The sequence below is a fragment of the Branchiostoma floridae genome, chromosome 8 (genome assembly GCF_000003815.2).
Source record: "Branchiostoma floridae strain S238N-H82 chromosome 8, Bfl_VNyyK, whole genome shotgun sequence".
NCBI classification, from domain to species: domain Eukaryota; kingdom Metazoa; phylum Chordata; class Leptocardii; order Amphioxiformes; family Branchiostomatidae; genus Branchiostoma; species Branchiostoma floridae.
In genome coordinates this window covers 11830908-11849828 of record NC_049986.1, presented here as the reverse complement: position 1 = coordinate 11849828, position 18921 = coordinate 11830908, and the positions used below count along the sequence as shown (strand labels likewise).

The following is an 18921-nucleotide window of genomic DNA, read 5'->3' as shown; positions in this document are numbered from 1 at the left end:
TCACCTTAAGTTACGATTGTGTACTTCAGTTGTTAATCGATGCATGAAGGTACTTTTATTCAGTGCTATATTCTACTTGAATTGAAATGTTTTGTCACAGAGTAAAACTTGACAATATATATTAAATGGAATAGAGCATAGCTGTAAGTCTCCCAGCTCATGCTAGGTGGTGTAAGTGGTGCATTATTCTATCACTGCCATTGATGTTTACAGTCATCGCCATGGTAACAGAATGCCCCTGTGTGACATACAAATGTAGCTGTTGTAGACATACAGTTAAGTAATGGTAACTACTGGTCGTAATGACCAATTTGGTAAACTGAACGTATGTTGGCAAATGTTAAAAACAATCAGTGCTGGCTAAAGATTGATATGTATCTAAAAACAATGTTGTTGTCGCTTGTCCAAGCCAATGGGCTATGGTTTGTCTGAGCCATTTGGGGACATTTGCTGGAAAGAATTGTTGATATTTCTTTTTCAAATCAAAATTTTATATGACATTACTGTGAAGTGAGACTTATGTGTTTGAATCTAAAAAAAAAGATTCTCCTGCAGTATCACTTATCAAAAACAAATCAATCAGATGCAGAGGAATAGGTTTCAATCTTGAATGTTCTGAATATTTCCTAAGATGAAGTGGTCCAAAAGATAAAAGCCAAAGAAAGGTCTCGAGCAGAGCACAATGTCAAGATCATTGCTGTGATTCACAGTGTGAAATGCCTGACCCAAGACATCCTACTCCAAGTCATTAGGTTACCTTTTAAGTGCCTGTCAAATTCCCTACTGGGTACTCAATATAGGATAGCAGCACCAAATTGGGGCCTAAGAAACTGTAACGCTAAATAGAGTGCACAGTATGTTTGGTCAATTTGTCTTTCTGTGCTTTATAGCTAACATCTGGCTGTGGCAGGCACTTTTCCTCTCTGGTATGGCCAGCTCTTATCAATTATTCATTACATCAGCCTCAACCACTGAATGGGGGCGGAGAGGGTTGATGTTAGCATAACATTTAAGGCATCTGAACATTGCGTCTTCAGAGGGGAAAGTCTTCCTTCTTTGGTTAGTTCTACATCAGATAGAGTCTAGCTTGTAAGTAGGTAAGAACTTGTGATTTCTAGCTTGCTCGGTAATTCGAGTTTTTCATATAATGCCACACATATTCTTCATACTGTGCCCGGGATTGTTTCCTTGCATGCTAAATGGAGATTCTGTTCTGTTAAGAGTTTACACTGTTTATGTAAGCTCAGAAGTCTTCGGTAATAAGATCTTTTATTAAGATTATGCTAGATTAGTATTATTATCATTATTAGATAGTTTGTCTGATTGTAAACATTTGTCTGATTGTAACATGAATATTCCTTATGAATGGCAAGGAAATATTGGAAATTCCTTAAAGTGATGATTATCTCTCTGGCTTAACCATGCTTTCAATTAGTGAATGCCACCATGCATGTGCTTGTTTCTTTGATAAAAATTTGATCAACCCAAAATGGCTTCCACTGCAATCCCCAGTATGTTAGCTTCAGCAAATTTGAACAGTCTATCCTTGGCTCTTAGGCAGCAGGTTCAAAGTCATCAGTCAGAGTAAGAACACTTAATATCTGCTTGTTGGTAGATTCTCGGCAAGTCATTTCCAACATCTGTCTTTTGTGGTAATTACAGTAACTGTAAATGTACTCATTATGGATCATTAGGTCAAGTTCAAATGAAGATGAAATCTGTCAATATTGGTGATCAATATGGCCAGGCTTATATAGCTCCTGTTCCCAGATTGTGCTGCAAAATTACAGGTCCTAAAATATGAATAATACTGAATTATAGATTAAAGACAACAGTTTTACTTGTAGTAAGTAATCAACCAATTCCAGGGTTACTACGAAGTTGTCAAGTCGGGCCTTTAGAAGGTCAAAGTCCGAACAGTCTGTTTGCCTAAGGCATGTCAGGTTGGTTCAATAGACTTGACCCTGCTGCCACGCCCCTTCACCAGGCCCTCAGGCTGTCCTCACTTTACTCTCACTAATAGGCCTTGCCTGAGGTAATTGCTGTGAATCAAAGGGTGAAACTGTTATGGAGACTTGTACTGTAACATATAAGATTATGTTCAAATGTGATAATGGAGGGGGGGGGGTCTTTTTCAATCATACATGAGTTAGTACATTGTAAATATGTACATTGCATTTGCTTGTTGTCTGATATGATTTAGTATCATCATCAAGTAATTGGTCCAAAACAGCACAGTTTTAACTTTGATTTTGGGTTTAGATTGGCTATTGAATCATAATGTCCACAAGTTGTTTTAGAAATCATGTAACGTTACCTCTAAGCTTAGAATTTTGTTAATGACCTTAGTGTAGCGTAATAATGCCATTGTCGCTGAGTGAGTATGTGGATTGAGGGAGTTGGGATCTAATGAGAGATTGATTAGGAATTAACTGCTTTTTCAGGAACCCAAACCTGTCACCACCCCTCCTGTTGTAAAGCAGCAAGAGCCTCTCCCAGCTATCTCAGCAGACATGGCAGGTATGGAGTCTTGTGGTAGAACTTTCACTGTTGTAGGGATTGTAAGGATTGGCCCTGTGTTATAATTACATGTAGCTGCCGATTGAATCCTTGATTTTGTACCAACCCAAGTGGCAGCTAACAATACATGCTACAGGACAGATGTGTTCAAAAGCAACATATGCTGGTCCTGAGGCATGATTTATGGTTGACCTAGCCATGTTATGTGGTTGAGGATTACACTACCAAAACATGGATGATCCTTCTGCAAACCCTGCATTCCAGCTGGATTCCTGGAGTTACAGACATTTGAGAGGATCTATATTTATCTCACTGCCATATGAGAGCAAATCTCAACTTTCCTATCACTCACGTCACTTATCAAAACTCTATCAAAGCTGACCCAGGAATTTTTGCTGGATGGATTTAATGATACCAGTAATTTCCCTTCTTGCCCAAAAAGCCCTAGCAGTTTGGATTACTTTGTGAAATGGTAGACATAGGTAACATGTTACTTGACCAAATCATCCATGTTTTGACAATACAGAATAAATATCTTTCTCGCAGACATCAATTAACATTACTTCCACATGCCCTTTTATGTTTTTGTTTTGTGTTAAATACAATTCTGCTGCCTGTAATCATGAATGTTTTGTCGTAATTTTTAAACAGCAGCTACTTGTATTAAAGCTTGCATGGTTTGTTTTGCCATACCACCACCTCCTCATTCCCCCATCCCTTGCATTTAACAGCAACCTTGTCACAAATGCTTGACGAACAGCTGACACCACCAGAGGTGATAGAAGAACCTCTGGTGGAAAAAGTAAATGTGGAAGAAGTCGGTCCTGGTTCCATCCCACCTGCCAGTCTAGTGTACGGTTATGACCCAGGTACAGCACAGAGAACAAAACCACCTACCCTGTCTGTTCCTGACTCTTCTTGAACACTCTGTGCACTTTCAAAGTCACAAATTCCTGATAACTGTGCACATAAAACCACTGTGTTTTTGTGGTGACTAATAAATAACAACAAAGTTCCAAAAGTTCCTTTCCTGCTGTTTTATCTACATAAGGGTGACCCTCTCTTCCTTGTGTCCCTATATTTGTCTTACAGCTAGTATATAACCCTGGATCTATAAGGTATTCAAGCACATTTTTCTTCATCAGACATCAGTTCTGTGAAATTAAGATAGGATCTCTTTTCCAGATATTTTACTCAATAAGGTCCTTATCAGATAAGGTGCCTTGTTTAAATATCTGCACATCCTCTGGTATGGTTATAGCGTTCGATATTTTGATTATCAGACAGCAAGAAGTGATGGTTACACTTGATAGTACATTGGCCATAGCTTCTTCACAACTGTTTTGAATAATCAGTTCAGAAATGTGAAGGAACACAACAAATAAAACAAAAAAGATCTTGATGCATTGGAAGGACTTAATTTCCTGGCTGTCTAAATTTAACAACTTATGTCTCACTTTTACATCACAAAATTCACTAATCAAAGTCCTGACTGATTGATTGATTGATTTGGTAATCTCTTTTTTTTCAGATAAACTGAAGGGCAAGAAGGTAATCTTTGTGGTTGGCGGCCCCGGCTGTGGGAAAGGTACGCAGTGTGAGCGGATCGTGGCCAAGTACGGCTACACCCACCTGTCCTCGGGTGACCTCCTGAGGGATGAGGTCAAGTCTGGGTCGGAGCGGGGCAAGAAACTGACGGAGATTATGGAGCAGGGGAAGCTGGTACCTATGGTGAGTTTCTGTGTTCCCCAAAGGTGCTCTTTTAGTTTAGTTCTTCAAAATCATGTCATGCAGCAGTTGAGCAATAGATAACTGTTTGTATCATCACAAGAGTAGGGGCATGTCCTGGTGTGCGATTGTGCAAATCCTTCTGTCTGGAGTTGGTGATTCACTTTTAATCACCTGGTTGGAGGCCTGGCAAACATTTTTTTCATGGCAATAAGAGACTACAGTGCATGGTGCTACAGCGAAAAGTCTTTTTTCCTGCTACTGTGAAATTAAATCCCTGCGAACTTAATGCATTTTACAGTATTCAGCTAGAAGAAAGGCTATGCAACCCCTTAAGGGACGGTATACTCCAATGGTAATACACCGTATGTCTCTACTACTACCACTACTATTCATCACCCTTACGTGCCATGTTTTATTTTGTTCCCTTTTTCTAGGAAACAGTGCTGGAGTTGTTGAGGGATGCCATGATTGCCAAGGCTGACACTTCCAATGGTCACAAATGCAGACCCTAATTAAAAAAGGTGTAATGTTTTAAATGTTGCCACCCCTATTTGTCAGTGTAGGAAACATCATCTGTTCTGAAATTTATCTTGAGGTTCTTACCTACCTAATGCTAATTCACCTTCATTTGTGGGGTAAGATATATCCATTGTTTTAAAAATGGGGTATTAAGGAGTATGAAGTCGACGGACAATGGTTTCAAACTTCAATATTTTGAAAACATTGCAATTTGTTTCCAACGTCCGTAGACTTGACATCTTGTTTTAAAAAACAATGGATAAAGGTTAGCACACGAATAAAGGTGAACTAGCATTATCCACTTAGTCCCTTGACAACCAGGTCATTGGGGAGACAAGGTAGACACAAAAGCTGCTGTCAATAGGCTCGTCTTTCCCTTGCCAGGATCTGTGCCTGAGGCTCTTACTCTTATCATTATTGTTTCCCACAATGCTTATAACATTAATAGTAATTTTCAATTTTTTCATCCTATAGATCAAGGAATGTGACTGTGTCCTGTACTTTGAGTGTTCGGCTGAGACTATGACGGAACGTCTCCTCGGGCGTGCCAAGACCAGCGGCAGGGTGGACGATAATGAGGAAACCATCAAGAAGCGACTGGACACCTTCTACTCAGCCACAGAACCTGTGGTCAGCCACTATGAAGAAAAGGGGAAACTGAGAAAGGTCAGTGTACTGGATGTTGTAGTTAAGCAGGTTCCATCTATACTATGGAATTGAGTCTGTATTTATTTAGCTTTTACACTCCTGGACTTGCTTTCTCCAAGATAGATGTAATGTAGGAGATAGGCAACTATTTGTTGGGAGGAGGGACAGTAACATATTACAAATAACAACAGAAGACCAACCCAAAGTATTCTCTATCTATTATTTAGTAAATGGTAATAGAAAGGTATGTCAAACTTTTAGCACTTTGCCTTAAACATTATAGCATTGATCTAGAAGTGTTATCAGAGAAGCTATAGTTATTGAATTGATGGTTATGGAACATCAAAGATGGCATGATTTCAGTGTGGTTCTCAATATTTACTTTCAGATCAATGCAGAACGTGAGGTGGAGGCCATCTTTGCTGATGTCTGTGCTGCTCTAGGTACGTAAAAACGTTCTTCATACTCTGGTAGTGTCTGTTCAGCAGTTGATATCAGTTATATCCAATTCACCTCATATATAATATGATAGATTATGTAGGAAGAAATTTAGAACATACACTTTACTCATTACATATAGCTAGCCACTAGTGTAGACAACACATTGTAGTGTGATATGCCTTTTATTCTCCAGCCTATCTTCCCACTAGTCACTTTTTCACACTAACACAACAGGGGCCTTGAAATAGTTTCTATCCATATTTCCAACCATGATCTGTTCTTACTTGTACATGTGACTGTCTGTTGGTCCTGACTCCTTTTTCTACTCTCCCTGTCTGTGTTTCTTCTCAGGTTGAACAGTACCTACCTATCGCAGTTGCTGTCACCCAGCTGACAAGATGTCGGGGACATTAACAATTCTAGTCAAACTCTACAGTGTTACATAAAGATAATATATAGCTGATTCGAAAAATACTGCTTCCTTAACTTGTAGAGAGAAATAAAGTTTGGTCACATTATAAGCTGCAGTCCATAAAAGTCTTAGCATTGAATCTGTAGTACAGTATTAGGCATTTGTGAAAATGCAGAACCCAGCAACGTAATGTCTACCTTTATACTACATTTGTAGCATACAAACAACAAAAGCATAGAATAGACTATAGTTGCTAACAAGAGCAGGCCAGTGGTTTGACTAGAAAGGATGCAGTGGACAAAATACTTCTGTTTTTAATGATGGTTACTTTTTACAATTTGAAATCATGAAGAACAGCAAAATTAATGGGCAGTGATTTTGTAATAATAATGATCAGTGGACAGTGATTTTATGATAATGATCAGTGAGTTGTCATGTGTTCTGACAGAAATCTGCATGGAATTTTAGTTGTCCTTATTATCAGTCAGGTAGAAAAGACTGAGGAGATGATAGATATCGTATGACTGCCAACATGTTATAGTCTTTCCACTGAAATCTTAAAAAGAAAGGAAACACAGATATATAACCTTATGTTTCAGAGTTTTTAGAGTGATGGCCCCTACAGTTTAGCTAAAAGCACCTTGTATTGTTATTAGATCCTGTTGTAAATCTGATGTTATTTTGATAAGTTGGATTTGGTCCGTACACATCCTGGTTATCAGGTTTTGACTGGTATTCTATAAATTGGAACATTCAGGTGAAATATTAACATTGTATTCTATAGGTTTGATATACCAGTAGATCACACTTATTGTGGGAAGGTTTAAATGTCTTATACTTTGTTCAACTTGGTATGTCAGAGCTATGGAGCCTAACATGACACATTGTGCAATCCCTCTGCTGTCGTTTGCACCTGAACTGTCCCTTTTGTACAGGTACTAAATCTCTATGCCAATAAAGTGTGTGCAATCTTTCTCTATGCTGTCTCTTTGTCATTGTGCATTTCTGTCTTGGTGAAGGTTCAGACTTATCAACACACTAGGAAGAAAAGTAGCGGAGGGGACCACGAGATAAGGACAAAAAAATATATTGTGTATTACACATTTAAGACATAAGAGATCTTTAACATATTACAAATATAGCAAATATTTTAACAAACTTTTACGATAAGTGTCAGGGATCAGTCTCTTTATACTTAATTTGACTGAACATTCATATTTAAGAGAAATGTGAGTTGGTCACTAGTGAGGTGAATGGCGAACAAAGCAATCTTGAAGATGATGCAGATTTTTGGGGTTAAGAATTTTTCTGTAGATTGTAGAATATAGCCATGATGTATTTGCATGAAACATTCTTAGATGGAAAAGAAGGAAGCAAAGCAGATGGGGGCAAAGAAGACACTCTACAAGGCAAGAAGGTAATCTTCGTCGTTGGTGGCCCCGGCTGTGGGAAAGGTACGCAGTGTGAGCGGATCGTGGCCAAGTACGGCTACACCCACCTGTCCTCGGGTGACCTCCTGAGGGACGAGGTCAAGTCTGGGTCAGAGAGGGGCAAGAAACTGACAGAGATCATGGAGAAAGGAGAGCTAGTGCCCATGGTGAGGATATTTCCAATTATTTTACAGTAAATATATCATCAGCTCTCACACTTCCAGTACAGCTGTAACAGGTATATATGTTTGTCTCTCTGGTTGTGGGAAAATCTGACAAGTGTAACTGAATTCCTGATTTACCTTCTTCAGTCTGTAGTGCTGGACCTGCTAAGGGAAGCCATGTTGAAGAGGGCAGGGGAGTCGCAGGGCTTCCTGATTGACGGCTACCCCAGGGAGGTGCAGCAGGGGGTGGAGTTTGAGGAGAAGGTGACTTTACTTTTGCTTCTCAGATACATACATGTTGGTTCTTCTGCCTTTTTTCTGTATAAGAGGTTTGGATACCATTGTAGGGTACAGACCTCCAATCGCTGGCAGGCACCTGTTGCATGCATAAGATGTAGGGAAAAGGCTGTCAAAAGTCACCTACCTAAGGTTTAGTTGGTGAAAATCTCACATTGGCAAGCAAATCTGACTTCTAAAGAGTGCATATGGCGATTTTGAAAACATTCGGTTCGGCGCAATGCGCCCCCACAAACAGAATAAGAAACTCTGGTGACCTTTGACCTCCCTGATAACACCCAAACTATACATACTCTAGACTGTCTAAAACACTCCAAACATGGTAGAAAGCTTATTTTTCTCACAAAATAAAATAGCCAGAATACCTGACCATAATTTCCGGCTCCAAAATGCCAACATTTCCCAACAAAAAGGCTTCTTACACTTACTTTTGCAAGCCATCTTCTATGGCATCAAAATGCTAGTTCTGCGCATGTCTGTAATGGTGACCTTTCACCTGCTACAGGCTTCACTAATCAGATTTCAGAAACTAGGCATGTTTGAAACAGTGTAGAGAACCATTTCAGCACCAAGGACAGGGATAACACTCAACAGTAATGGTTTATTTTAAGAGTTTAGTTTAAGTCCTTAACTGCTTAGGTGTCACCATTGTGTATTTCTCTTTGGTTATGCATAAGTCAGAATGGTTAATGTTGAATGTCATATCTGTCATTGGTGCTGAAATGGTTTCCTTCTTTCAAGAGTTTTCTCTGTTCCTACTTCCTAAAGTGCCATCATAGTGTATTTCTCTTTGGGCTTGTTTTATAATAAAACAAATCAAGTTACCAGTAATGTAGAGTGTTGTCCTTGTCCATGGTGCTGAATGATTTCTTTCAACTGTTTAGATTTAGTCCTCATTGTTTAAATGCCACAGTAATGCGTTTCTTTTTGGTCTTACCCTGGCCTTTTGTTTTCCATCTCTAGATTGCAGCTTGTGACTGTGTCCTGTACTTTGAATGCTCGGATGAAACGATGACGGAACGTCTTCTCGGCCGCGCCAAGACCAGCGGGAGGGTTGATGACCATGAAGAGACCATAAAGAAGCGACTCACAACCTTCCATAATGCGACGGAACCAGTTGTACAATACTATGAGGACAAGAAGAAGCTTTCAAAGGTGGGCTGTGCTATAAGATATAATGTCTGATATTTCTTGTGTTATATGCAACAATGTGAAGCTACATTGTACGACAAATGTACTAGAAATTAAAATGAATGAAAGACTTTTGTTGGAAATTTATATGTAAATGTCTTAACTTAATTTTGAGGTTTAGGATTCTCCATGGTTATTGCTATACAAGTTAATGCTGTTATTGTTTATATCCGGGGTATTCGATGGCTGGTGCCTACCAGAACGTCAGTAGATTGGATCAAAATTTGAGATCTAAATTAGCAGACCAAATTACTGGTTAATATGTAAATCAATCTTTTGCCAAAAACCTTTTGCCTACCACTGTGTCACTGTGACATCATCGCGATCACTCGTATTGGCTTAAGTCTTGTTATATTGTGTGTTTGACAATTTGTCTGATTGATCTAATTCAACTCCTTGTTTCCAGATAAGTGCAGAGAGACCACCAGATGAAGTCTTTACTGATGTCTGCAAAGTTCTAGGTGAGAGATAGTCCAGCTGTTGAACTACTTCATGAGTCTCTTGTTCTCTCACTGTAGCATCTTGTAGCTAACATCCTCACTATCTCATCAAGCTGGATACTTTCCATAACACTCATTATTCTTCAGACTGGTAAAAGTGCTTCCATCATCTACATGGTATCAGTATATCATCACTATGTGGTACCCATAATAAGTAGTGGCATAGACAAAGTTTGTGTCCAGATAGTTTGAACAATATTTTGTCAGTACAAGGCAAAAAATTGAGCAAAGGCCAGTAGTTAACTGTGTAATAAACAGAAAAGAATGATCTGGACTACAAATGTAAAATACTATCCTGTTAGAAGAACTAGAAGGGGACCTGTTGATTATGAATGATAGTTTGACTATGTATTTCAAAATAATGTACCATACAGGAGAGGACCTTAGAAGTAAGCTGTGACCCACATACCAGTCCTGTATATGACCAGCTGCAGTCACAAATCATGACACTGAGGAAATGATTGTTTATTATGAAATATTCCCAAAAATTGAGCTTGTGAATTATTAACAGGATACCTAGATACCTGTAATTCATTTTAAAAAACTGTTAAGCCTAATTCTAATATAATTGAATTCTGTAGTATTGTGTTATCTCAGCTGTAGTCTTGACTGTACATTTTATTTTTGTTATAAAATTATCATTATTGCATTTTCCATTTCTTTTACACATTATTTTCAATTGAAATATCTGAATATGCATATGCACACTCCATAACATTAAACTTGTAAGTATAAGTTTGCTAGAAAATGTGTGTTTTTCCCATTTCATCAATGAGCTTCCTTCTTCATTTGAATTATCTAACTATGCACCTTTCATGACAATAAATGACTGTCTCACTAGAAATGTGTGTTTGTGTTCCATTCCTTACTCTTTACTTAATCTTCTCTGTGTGTTTTGCTGTGAATTGTTTCTTGGTAGACTTATTTTGAGCTTTAATGCTACAAGGTAAAGTCATCTAAATGTATCTCAAAGCATTTGAGTTTGAAAAAGCTATGGTTTATAAACATATATCTCCTGAAACTCAAACATGTAGAATCAGAGGCATTTTACTGGCAGTAGATTTATCCACTTTCTAACAACCATGTTGTTTGACTCGAAACAACTAGCATCTACTAATAATGCAATCATGTTTATGGCAATTTCTTAAGTGACACCAATTAAGCAAAGGAGCAACCCATGATTTTTCCAAATAACTATATGTTATAGATTACCTTTGCCACTTATGCAGTGTGTTTTTATTGAGTCTCTAGTCCTGCTTTAATAGAATACAAAAGTTTTTTAAGATACTACTAAAATGGGGTTAGCTGACAATGGGTGCGCTTGGAAGAGGTTACCTAAAGCCACCAGGAAGAGAATCATCTTGCTTTTATATAAATGTAAGGTACCTTTATACAGCAGCAGCTGTTATTCTTTTCTTGGTTGGTAGAGAATGTCTCAAAATACAGAGCTGTCTGAGGATGCATCTTTGTAACATGTGACTTTAGTGATTATAGGCCATGGTCATATGGAGATGGCATCAAGGTTTCTGGTTAGATATCTAAATCTATAACACAAGATTTGTAAAACAGTGGTGTTGCTTTCTCTGATGTCTGTTCTTGGTTCTGAAGCAATAAAACAGTGTAATCTCTCGTATTGCATCTGTCCTAGGTGCTGAAATGGTGAAACAATGTTATTACTTTGATGTCTGTCCTCGGTGCTGAAATAAGTTCTCTTGTATGTAGTTCTTGTCTTTGTCTTTATGTGGTGCCATCATATCTTATTTTACTCCACATTTGATGATTGTTCTCCTTTCTCAAGTTTCTTTTATCCATAACCCTTAAGAATCATTTCTATGCGGAAGTTGCATAAGATTCTATGCAGAACATAACATGCTAATTGTAAAGTGTACCTCTGTTCCTGAAATATTTTCTGTACTCTCTACGTTTTTGCCATCTAGGTGGTGAAGATGGACCCAAGTTCAAGGGTTCAAAGGTCATACTGGTGTGTGGGGGCCCGGGTAGTGGGAAGGGAACCCAGTGTCAGCGGGTTGCAGTTAAGTACGGGCTGACACACCTGGCAATGCACGATCTGATCCAAGCTGAGGTCCAGTCAGGATCAGAGAGAGGCAACCATCTGGCCGAGGCCATCAAGAAAGGAGAACTACAAGCCATGTATGCTGTAAGTTCACTTGACTTCCCAAATTAGATTATTCAAAGCGGTTCATGGTCACTCTGATGATCTTTTCATTGGTTCGTAGAATTATTGTTGTAGTGTTACCAGAATAAATGGCATAGAAAGGACACATTTTTATCCGATTGGCCTATTGTGGGGTGAACTTTAAGAAATGCAACTGTTGTTTAAAGGTAATCTTATTCTTAACCTTTAGGGACTCTGATAATTACTGTCAAACAATTTTGAACACCTGGTCACATTGGAACACTGCAATGAGACTACATATAACGGTTACCTGCAAACTATATGAAAAAAAATGTTTGCTGCTTGTTTCATACAGACTGCAGTTCACGAGCTGCTGAGTGAAGCTATGGCAAAGCTTGATGACAAGACGCAGGGTTTCATCATCGACGGTTACCTCGGCAGTGCAGAGGAGGTGGCAGACTTTGAAAACAAGGTACAGAATTTCGTAAGATACCCAGTGAACAGTTAATGATTTACTGTTATATTTGTGTGTCTCTCTGTCTTTCTCTCTCTTTCTGTATATATAAAGTGGGTGTATCAGGATTGTGTCTTATCGTTTGGTTGGAAAGCAATTTAGAAACAAATTTTTTGTTCTCTTTTTCAGGTTGCAGAATTAAACTGTGCGCTGTGCTTTGAGTGTTCTGACGATGTCATGGTTCAGAGGTCAATCAAGAGAGGGCAGGGCAGCGGTAGCCCAGAAGACGAGGAAGAGGCCATCAAACGACGGGTGGAGAAGTTCCACAGCATGGAGGAGCCGGTTCTACAGGCACTGGAAGGGAGGGGCAAGGCACGGAAGGTGGGTCGTACTGTCCTTACATTTTGAACAAAACATACTGCTATCAAACCATTGAATCATAGGAAGCTGGCACAAAAATTGCCATTTGTACACCCTCCATAGGAAACTGGTAGATGATTCTCTTTCTTAACGATATGTGGGTAATGTATTCTCTTTTAGATACTTCTAGTTGCTTCATGTTTACTGCAGTGAACATGAATTAACTTCCTTAAGTGCCTTTCCAAAATTTGTCAAAAACTGTATAGTTTGGTTGTAGAGAATTTCATTCCTTTGTTGAGGTGTAATCACTATGTGGGAAATGAAATTTTAAAAATGTGCCTTTTTCCCTCTGCCCCAGATTGCAGCAGGTAGTAGTGAGGATGAGGTGTTTGCCGAGGTGTGCACAGTTCTACAGGGGGAGGGGATAGAACCTGTCAGCTCACTACAGGGGGCCGCTGACGCAGGTGCTGCCCAAGAAGGGGCAGTGGAGGACAAGAAAACACCAGTCTTCACATTCATCAATGGTGGGTATTATTCTGAATATACCTTTTGGTGCATATATTTTAAAGTAAGGGTTATGAAAATGCAATCATGTTACAAAGCAGAAAACTTTATACTGACCACTGTGACAGTATGTTGATGTCAAAGTGTGATGTAAGTGAAATAGTCTGATTGAAACACAATAGGTGAGTAGAAACAGTCTTCTGGCTCCCGGGATTTGAACCATGCAGAACCCGGGCCGCCAGCTCACAAACCCAACGCTGCTAACCACTACGCCAAAAGCTTGGACCATTTGGCATGGTCAGTTTGGCGGCGCTTGAACCCCACTGTTACATGAAAAGTCAGTAAAGAAGATTTTGATCCATCAATTACCTGAGAATGACATTTACTTTACCTCAACACAGAGAGAAAGAGAGACATAGAGAGAGAGGAAGAGAGCACTGTTTGTAACATCTGCAAATCTGTGTTTCCTCTATGCAAACAGGTGGACCAGGAACAGGGAAGAAGGCCATTGCAGAGACCCTCGCCTTTGAGACTGGGAGAGGCTGCATTTCTGTGGGGGAAGTTCTTAGAGCAGAGATGGAATCTGAGCCGGAGGTGGCAGAGGCTATCAATGGTGGCATATCATCATGATTTTTAGTATTTTGAATGGAGAAACTCAAATCAAATTTGTGTATGACAGTTCTTTCTTATTTTTAAGAAACTTTGGTAACCAGACTAATAAAAATCAAATTCAATATATTAAGTATATGAGTAATCATCTTGGTATTAATGTTATCCCTTGTAATTTGTAATATTGGTGACAAACACATCATTTTGTACCTTCGATTCCAGCTGGTATCTCTGTGACATGGAAGACAGTGATAAACCTGGTGAAAAAGCACATCCAGTCCAGGGAGGACTGTTCTGCAGGATGTGTGGTGGGTGGGTTACCCAGGACAGAGGAACAGTACGATGGCTTCATTCGAGAGGTGGGTTCTTCCAAGGGTTATTTTGTTTTCAGACAGTAATACTAGTACTTTGCACCCACAAATACAAAGTACATGTTTCTTGCTGTGTATAGTGCATTGTAAAAGAAAACCTCTCTGTCTTCCTGTACCTATCTAAAACCTAAAAATAGTTTGTTTAATATAACATTAACACCTTCAGTATTTGAAAAAATGCTGGTATTGATATTAGAGAGTTCTCATTTGTTCCACAATAATGTTATACAATAATGTCTACAACAATGTTCTACAACATTGTTCTACCACAACAAGAATGTTCTACAACAATGTTCTACAGCAATGTTCTACAACAACAATAATGTTCTACAATAATGTTCTACAACAATGTTCTACAGCAATATTCTACAAGAATATTCTACAACAACAATAATGTTCTACAACATTATTGATGTTACAAGAATAATGTTCTACAATAATGTTCTACAACAACAATAATATTCTACAATAATGTTCTACAACAATGTTCTAACTTCAACACTCCTCCACCCCAGGTTGGTCCCGTGGATGCTGTAGTTTTCCTGACCGCCCCAGAGGAGGTCCTACAGCAGAACCTGTCAGGGAAACCTGAGGAGATGCGCCGCCCTGATGATACCGAGGACGTGCTGAAGGTTCGCCTGAAGACTTACGGAGAGGAGTCAGCCAAGGTGCTGGGTTACCTGAAGGAACACGGCCAGGCTTCAGAGGTAAGTCTTGTGCATTCAAATATATATCATGATGTCTTCCACACTTATGAACTCACTCAACAGCAAACAAGTTTTGATGCATATTTTGTTAGCAAAAGTTTCAGTTATTTACTAGCATTCATTTTGGTTTATGATTCCTTTGAAAGTTTAATGGCCTGTCCTTGTGTTGCAAGGTTAAGTAAAACTGGACAATGTGTCAGGTTACAAAGATAGTGCTTGTACTGTTTCATACAATGTTCTTTCAAATCAAAGTGACTGCTTTTGTAAGAAGACTTTTCAAGCCCCAAAGACTACTGATTTTGAAATCTATGTTTTCACTCAGGTATCGTGGGAGGCAACCATGGAAGTTGTTCTACAGAATGTTCGAGAAGTGTACAACAGTAAGACTGGGAGAACACAAGACTCTTAAAGCTTTGACACATGAGTACACCACACAGCACCATTCAAATGATGTCTCAGGCATCCTTAGCTGTACTTAATGTCTGTTCTATATCTGTAACAACCCTGATTACATTTGACTGAACAAATATACACAGTAACAAGATATTTGAAATTAACATTTGAAAAGAAGCAAGTCAAGAAAACTGTCCCTACCTCTTTCATTTATTTCCCTGTACTGAAAACCGTCTTCATCCCTCAGCTCATAAAAAAAGTCCTCATAAACTTTTACATGGTATTCTTATACATGAGTTTGTTTTAGAACTCATATTCCGCATGCAATTAGAAATACTGTAACCGCAAGTGTGTCTTCCAGATTAATCAAGAATTCAGCAATGCAGAAAAAGAGCTTGTTACTTTGCTTGTATTTTAGGGAATAGCATCAGAGTGGTGAGGCTTTTATTTCTTATACACATGTAGGACCAATAAAAATTGCTCTGTCATACAGTACTGACTGAAATGTAAAATGTTATGAATGTTAAGGCCTAGTTTTGATCATGTTTGGATTTGGAGGTAAATTAGAGTTCTTAAAAAAGTTAATTTTTTTAAAGATGTCAACTGATAAGCTTCCAAATTAGACTGAGTCAAAATTCTGTAACATGAACTAATTTACCAAAATGTATGAAACTGGTTATTGATACAGTATATGATTATTTTTTCTAAAGAATCAATGAAATTCTGTGCCATGTGAGATTATGAAATGGCAAATGGTTTTGTGCAATCATTTTGAGTTTTTTTTTTTTATATCAGGAAAAATAACTATTGAAGATTAGTTTTGTACAGAGATACCATGCAGTTAGGCTGATTACGTCACGCTTATAGTAGCAGAGAATTCAGCAAGACATAACAGTAACTCATTTGTGACTCTATGGTACCTCTACAATCAAAACTCATTATCACATTGTGGTTGCAGTTTTGCATATGTGTTCAAATAGTCAATGGGGCATCAAATGCCATGGATGATACTGTAAATAGGGAAATATTCACTGGGATATAACTTCACAGTAGGGAAAAAAACAATGTTTTTAAATTTGCAGTTGCAGAAAAGTGGGTAGATGGACTAAAGACAGAACAAACATTTCCACAGTGACCTAATGTGCACAATGAAGAGGTCACTGTGAAAAATATGGGCATAAAATCATTCGGACATTTCCCTTTTTTACAGTACTTGCACCCAAGGAACACCTTGTTGTTTATGAGCAGTTTGTCACATGATCATGCAGAGGGCCTTCCATTCAGTTATTGTAGTCAATTGATTGTGTCATAACTTAACAAATAGTGCAACATACATTTAAAGAAATATTTCTTGCACCAACATTGAATTCATCTTGTTGATCTTTCATCCTACATATGTCAAGATTTATACTATGCAAAGTTTTAGTACACTGTACATATATGGCTGTATATATATAAGGTGTGTGAATTCAGAGTTTTTGTCTTCTGTTAGAATCAAAACTATTATACCAGAGATATTAGAAATAATTCATGGAATTCTGGATGTGGATTTTTTTTTAGATAGGGGTAGTAGTAATAATATGCCATGCAATGGATTGTAGTGTTTTGAAGTGACTTCGCATTAAATTTAAAGCTGGGGTATTTTGAGATCATGAGTTCCTTCTCATTCTTGTCTGTTTCTTTAGTTCACCTAGATCGGAAAAGCTTGGTAGGATAGGTGACTGGAAACAGAAACTGATGCAGTGGCAACATGAATTTGCTGCAGTTCTATCAGCACACAATAGGTGTCACTGTTAGACCATCTGCAATATCACCCAGTGACGCCTGTAGCAATAACATAGAATGGAGGTCGGTATTATCCTGACCATAGTCTTAGTAAAGTTACCTTGTTTTTGGCAACTTCCGGGGACATGGACAACAGCGAGACCTGGCTGTTAAAAGTATCATTGTACTGTATTGTAGCTCTTAATAAAAAATATTATCTTCACGTACACATGGGTTTTCTCATTATCTTTGAGGCCTAATTTGTATAATCAATGAAAAAAAATGCTGTGCCATGAATGCAAAATTCTAAGCCTTCAGTTCTTGTAGTAAAAGAAATGGCTTCCTTACAAGATGAAAAAGAGGCAGTACCCAGGAATTATGGTAAACAATACTTTATTACAAAACTTTCTGTGCTACAAACTACAATATAAGGCATCTGGGAAAAGACTCTTGACAGTCTTATAAAAGTTAGACTGATCTTAATATTATGACTTTCCACTGACAAGTACACATGCCTCAGTAAGCTTGGGTCAGAAAGAAATGTTCCATGCAGGTTGCTATGACAATCCTGGACTTTCGAATGACTAGTATCATTTCTGAGTGAAAAACAAAAAGTTAGTTTCACTTAAGGCGGAGCAAAGCAAAACAACTTGACCACTATCCTTTCTGCAATAGCCGTTTGCTTTCACAAAACCTGCACATTACAGATAAATGTGGCCCAACAATAGCTTTAGATCTTTGCAAAATGACCATGACATTATGCCTCTATAATAGCAACAGCCTTTTGACAGAGTGTTTGCACCTCCAGTATGTTCCTATTGTAAAACTTAACATAAACAGAATTTCCAATCATATCTTTTACTATCAATAAATGAATGTATAAAACAAAAATATATGTCACATTTCTGTTAACATGTCTTTTCCTTAGCGACATGCCATGAATCTTGTTTTGAGTGTTCATGATCACGCTCTAACAATGAATGTAAAATTGTTAAATTGCCTGAGTTTTGCATACACATTGAATGAATTCTTTATTTCTGCCCTTAAATGGTAACTCTTAACAACCTATAATGCCCAAAATATCTCTCTTACTTTCTGTGGGGGGAAGACAACCTGAATTCTGCACCTTCTGATATGGTATAAAAATACATACTATTTCATACATGTCTGTGATCCATTCTTGCCGTGCCTTTTTTTGTGGCTCATTGTGAAGCTTATAACAAATGTAACACAAATTAAATGCTTAGCTGTCAGTATCGTAGAAACAAGGGGTTACATAAACTCTAATTGACTTTATCAACAACTCATATGAAAAGTGCTACACTAGATTAGAATCATAACTGAACAAAAGTTAACAAAGAAAATAGATGCTTATTGCTTAAGTACAGTTAATTGTGTTACTTGTTAATCATAACTAAAAATATCTTCACTATAAAGATACATGTTAGTTTAACTTTAAAATAGAAAAAAAATAGTATAAACATGATGGCTTATTGTTTTTCATAAAGATACAAGGACACCTCCAGGTCAGCCTAATCAAAACAATGTTAATTTGCTACAACAAAACAAAGTGGCATCACTGCCTAAAGGAAACCTTTTAAAGCATTGGGTCAAAGCATGGCTGAATCTTCTGCTAACTTGCACTTATATTTTCCAACATAAGTTAGGAAATGGACTACTTTAATAGTAGACTCTCATGAGGCAAATTTGTCATACTTTCACAAATTAAGGCTGGAAGCACACTTAAATAATATCCTGCCTTTCAATAT

At 38.1% G+C, this 18921-nt stretch overlaps 1 protein-coding gene across 1 annotated transcript in view; it reads left to right on the top strand.

Annotated features, from left to right (window-relative positions):
* Positions 1-17035, top strand: part of LOC118420803 — a gene marked incomplete in the record, with an annotated part of 26774 nt that extends 9739 nt beyond the window's left edge. Inside the window, 18 exon segments of the mRNA XM_035827803.1 lie at positions 2445-2520; positions 3252-3389; positions 4052-4251; positions 4686-4772; positions 5245-5436; positions 5807-5861; positions 7630-7868; positions 8013-8129; positions 9126-9317; positions 9760-9814; positions 11791-12011; positions 12346-12462; positions 12634-12825; positions 13163-13328; positions 13790-13921; positions 14140-14276; positions 14804-14995; positions 15318-17035. Of these exon segments, the coding sequence (XP_035683696.1) occupies positions 2445-2520; positions 3252-3389; positions 4052-4251; positions 4686-4772; positions 5245-5436; positions 5807-5861; positions 7630-7868; positions 8013-8129; positions 9126-9317; positions 9760-9814; positions 11791-12011; positions 12346-12462; positions 12634-12825; positions 13163-13328; positions 13790-13921; positions 14140-14276; positions 14804-14995; positions 15318-15404 (2595 nt within the window).
* Between the last annotated feature and the right edge of the window lie 1886 nt (positions 17036-18921).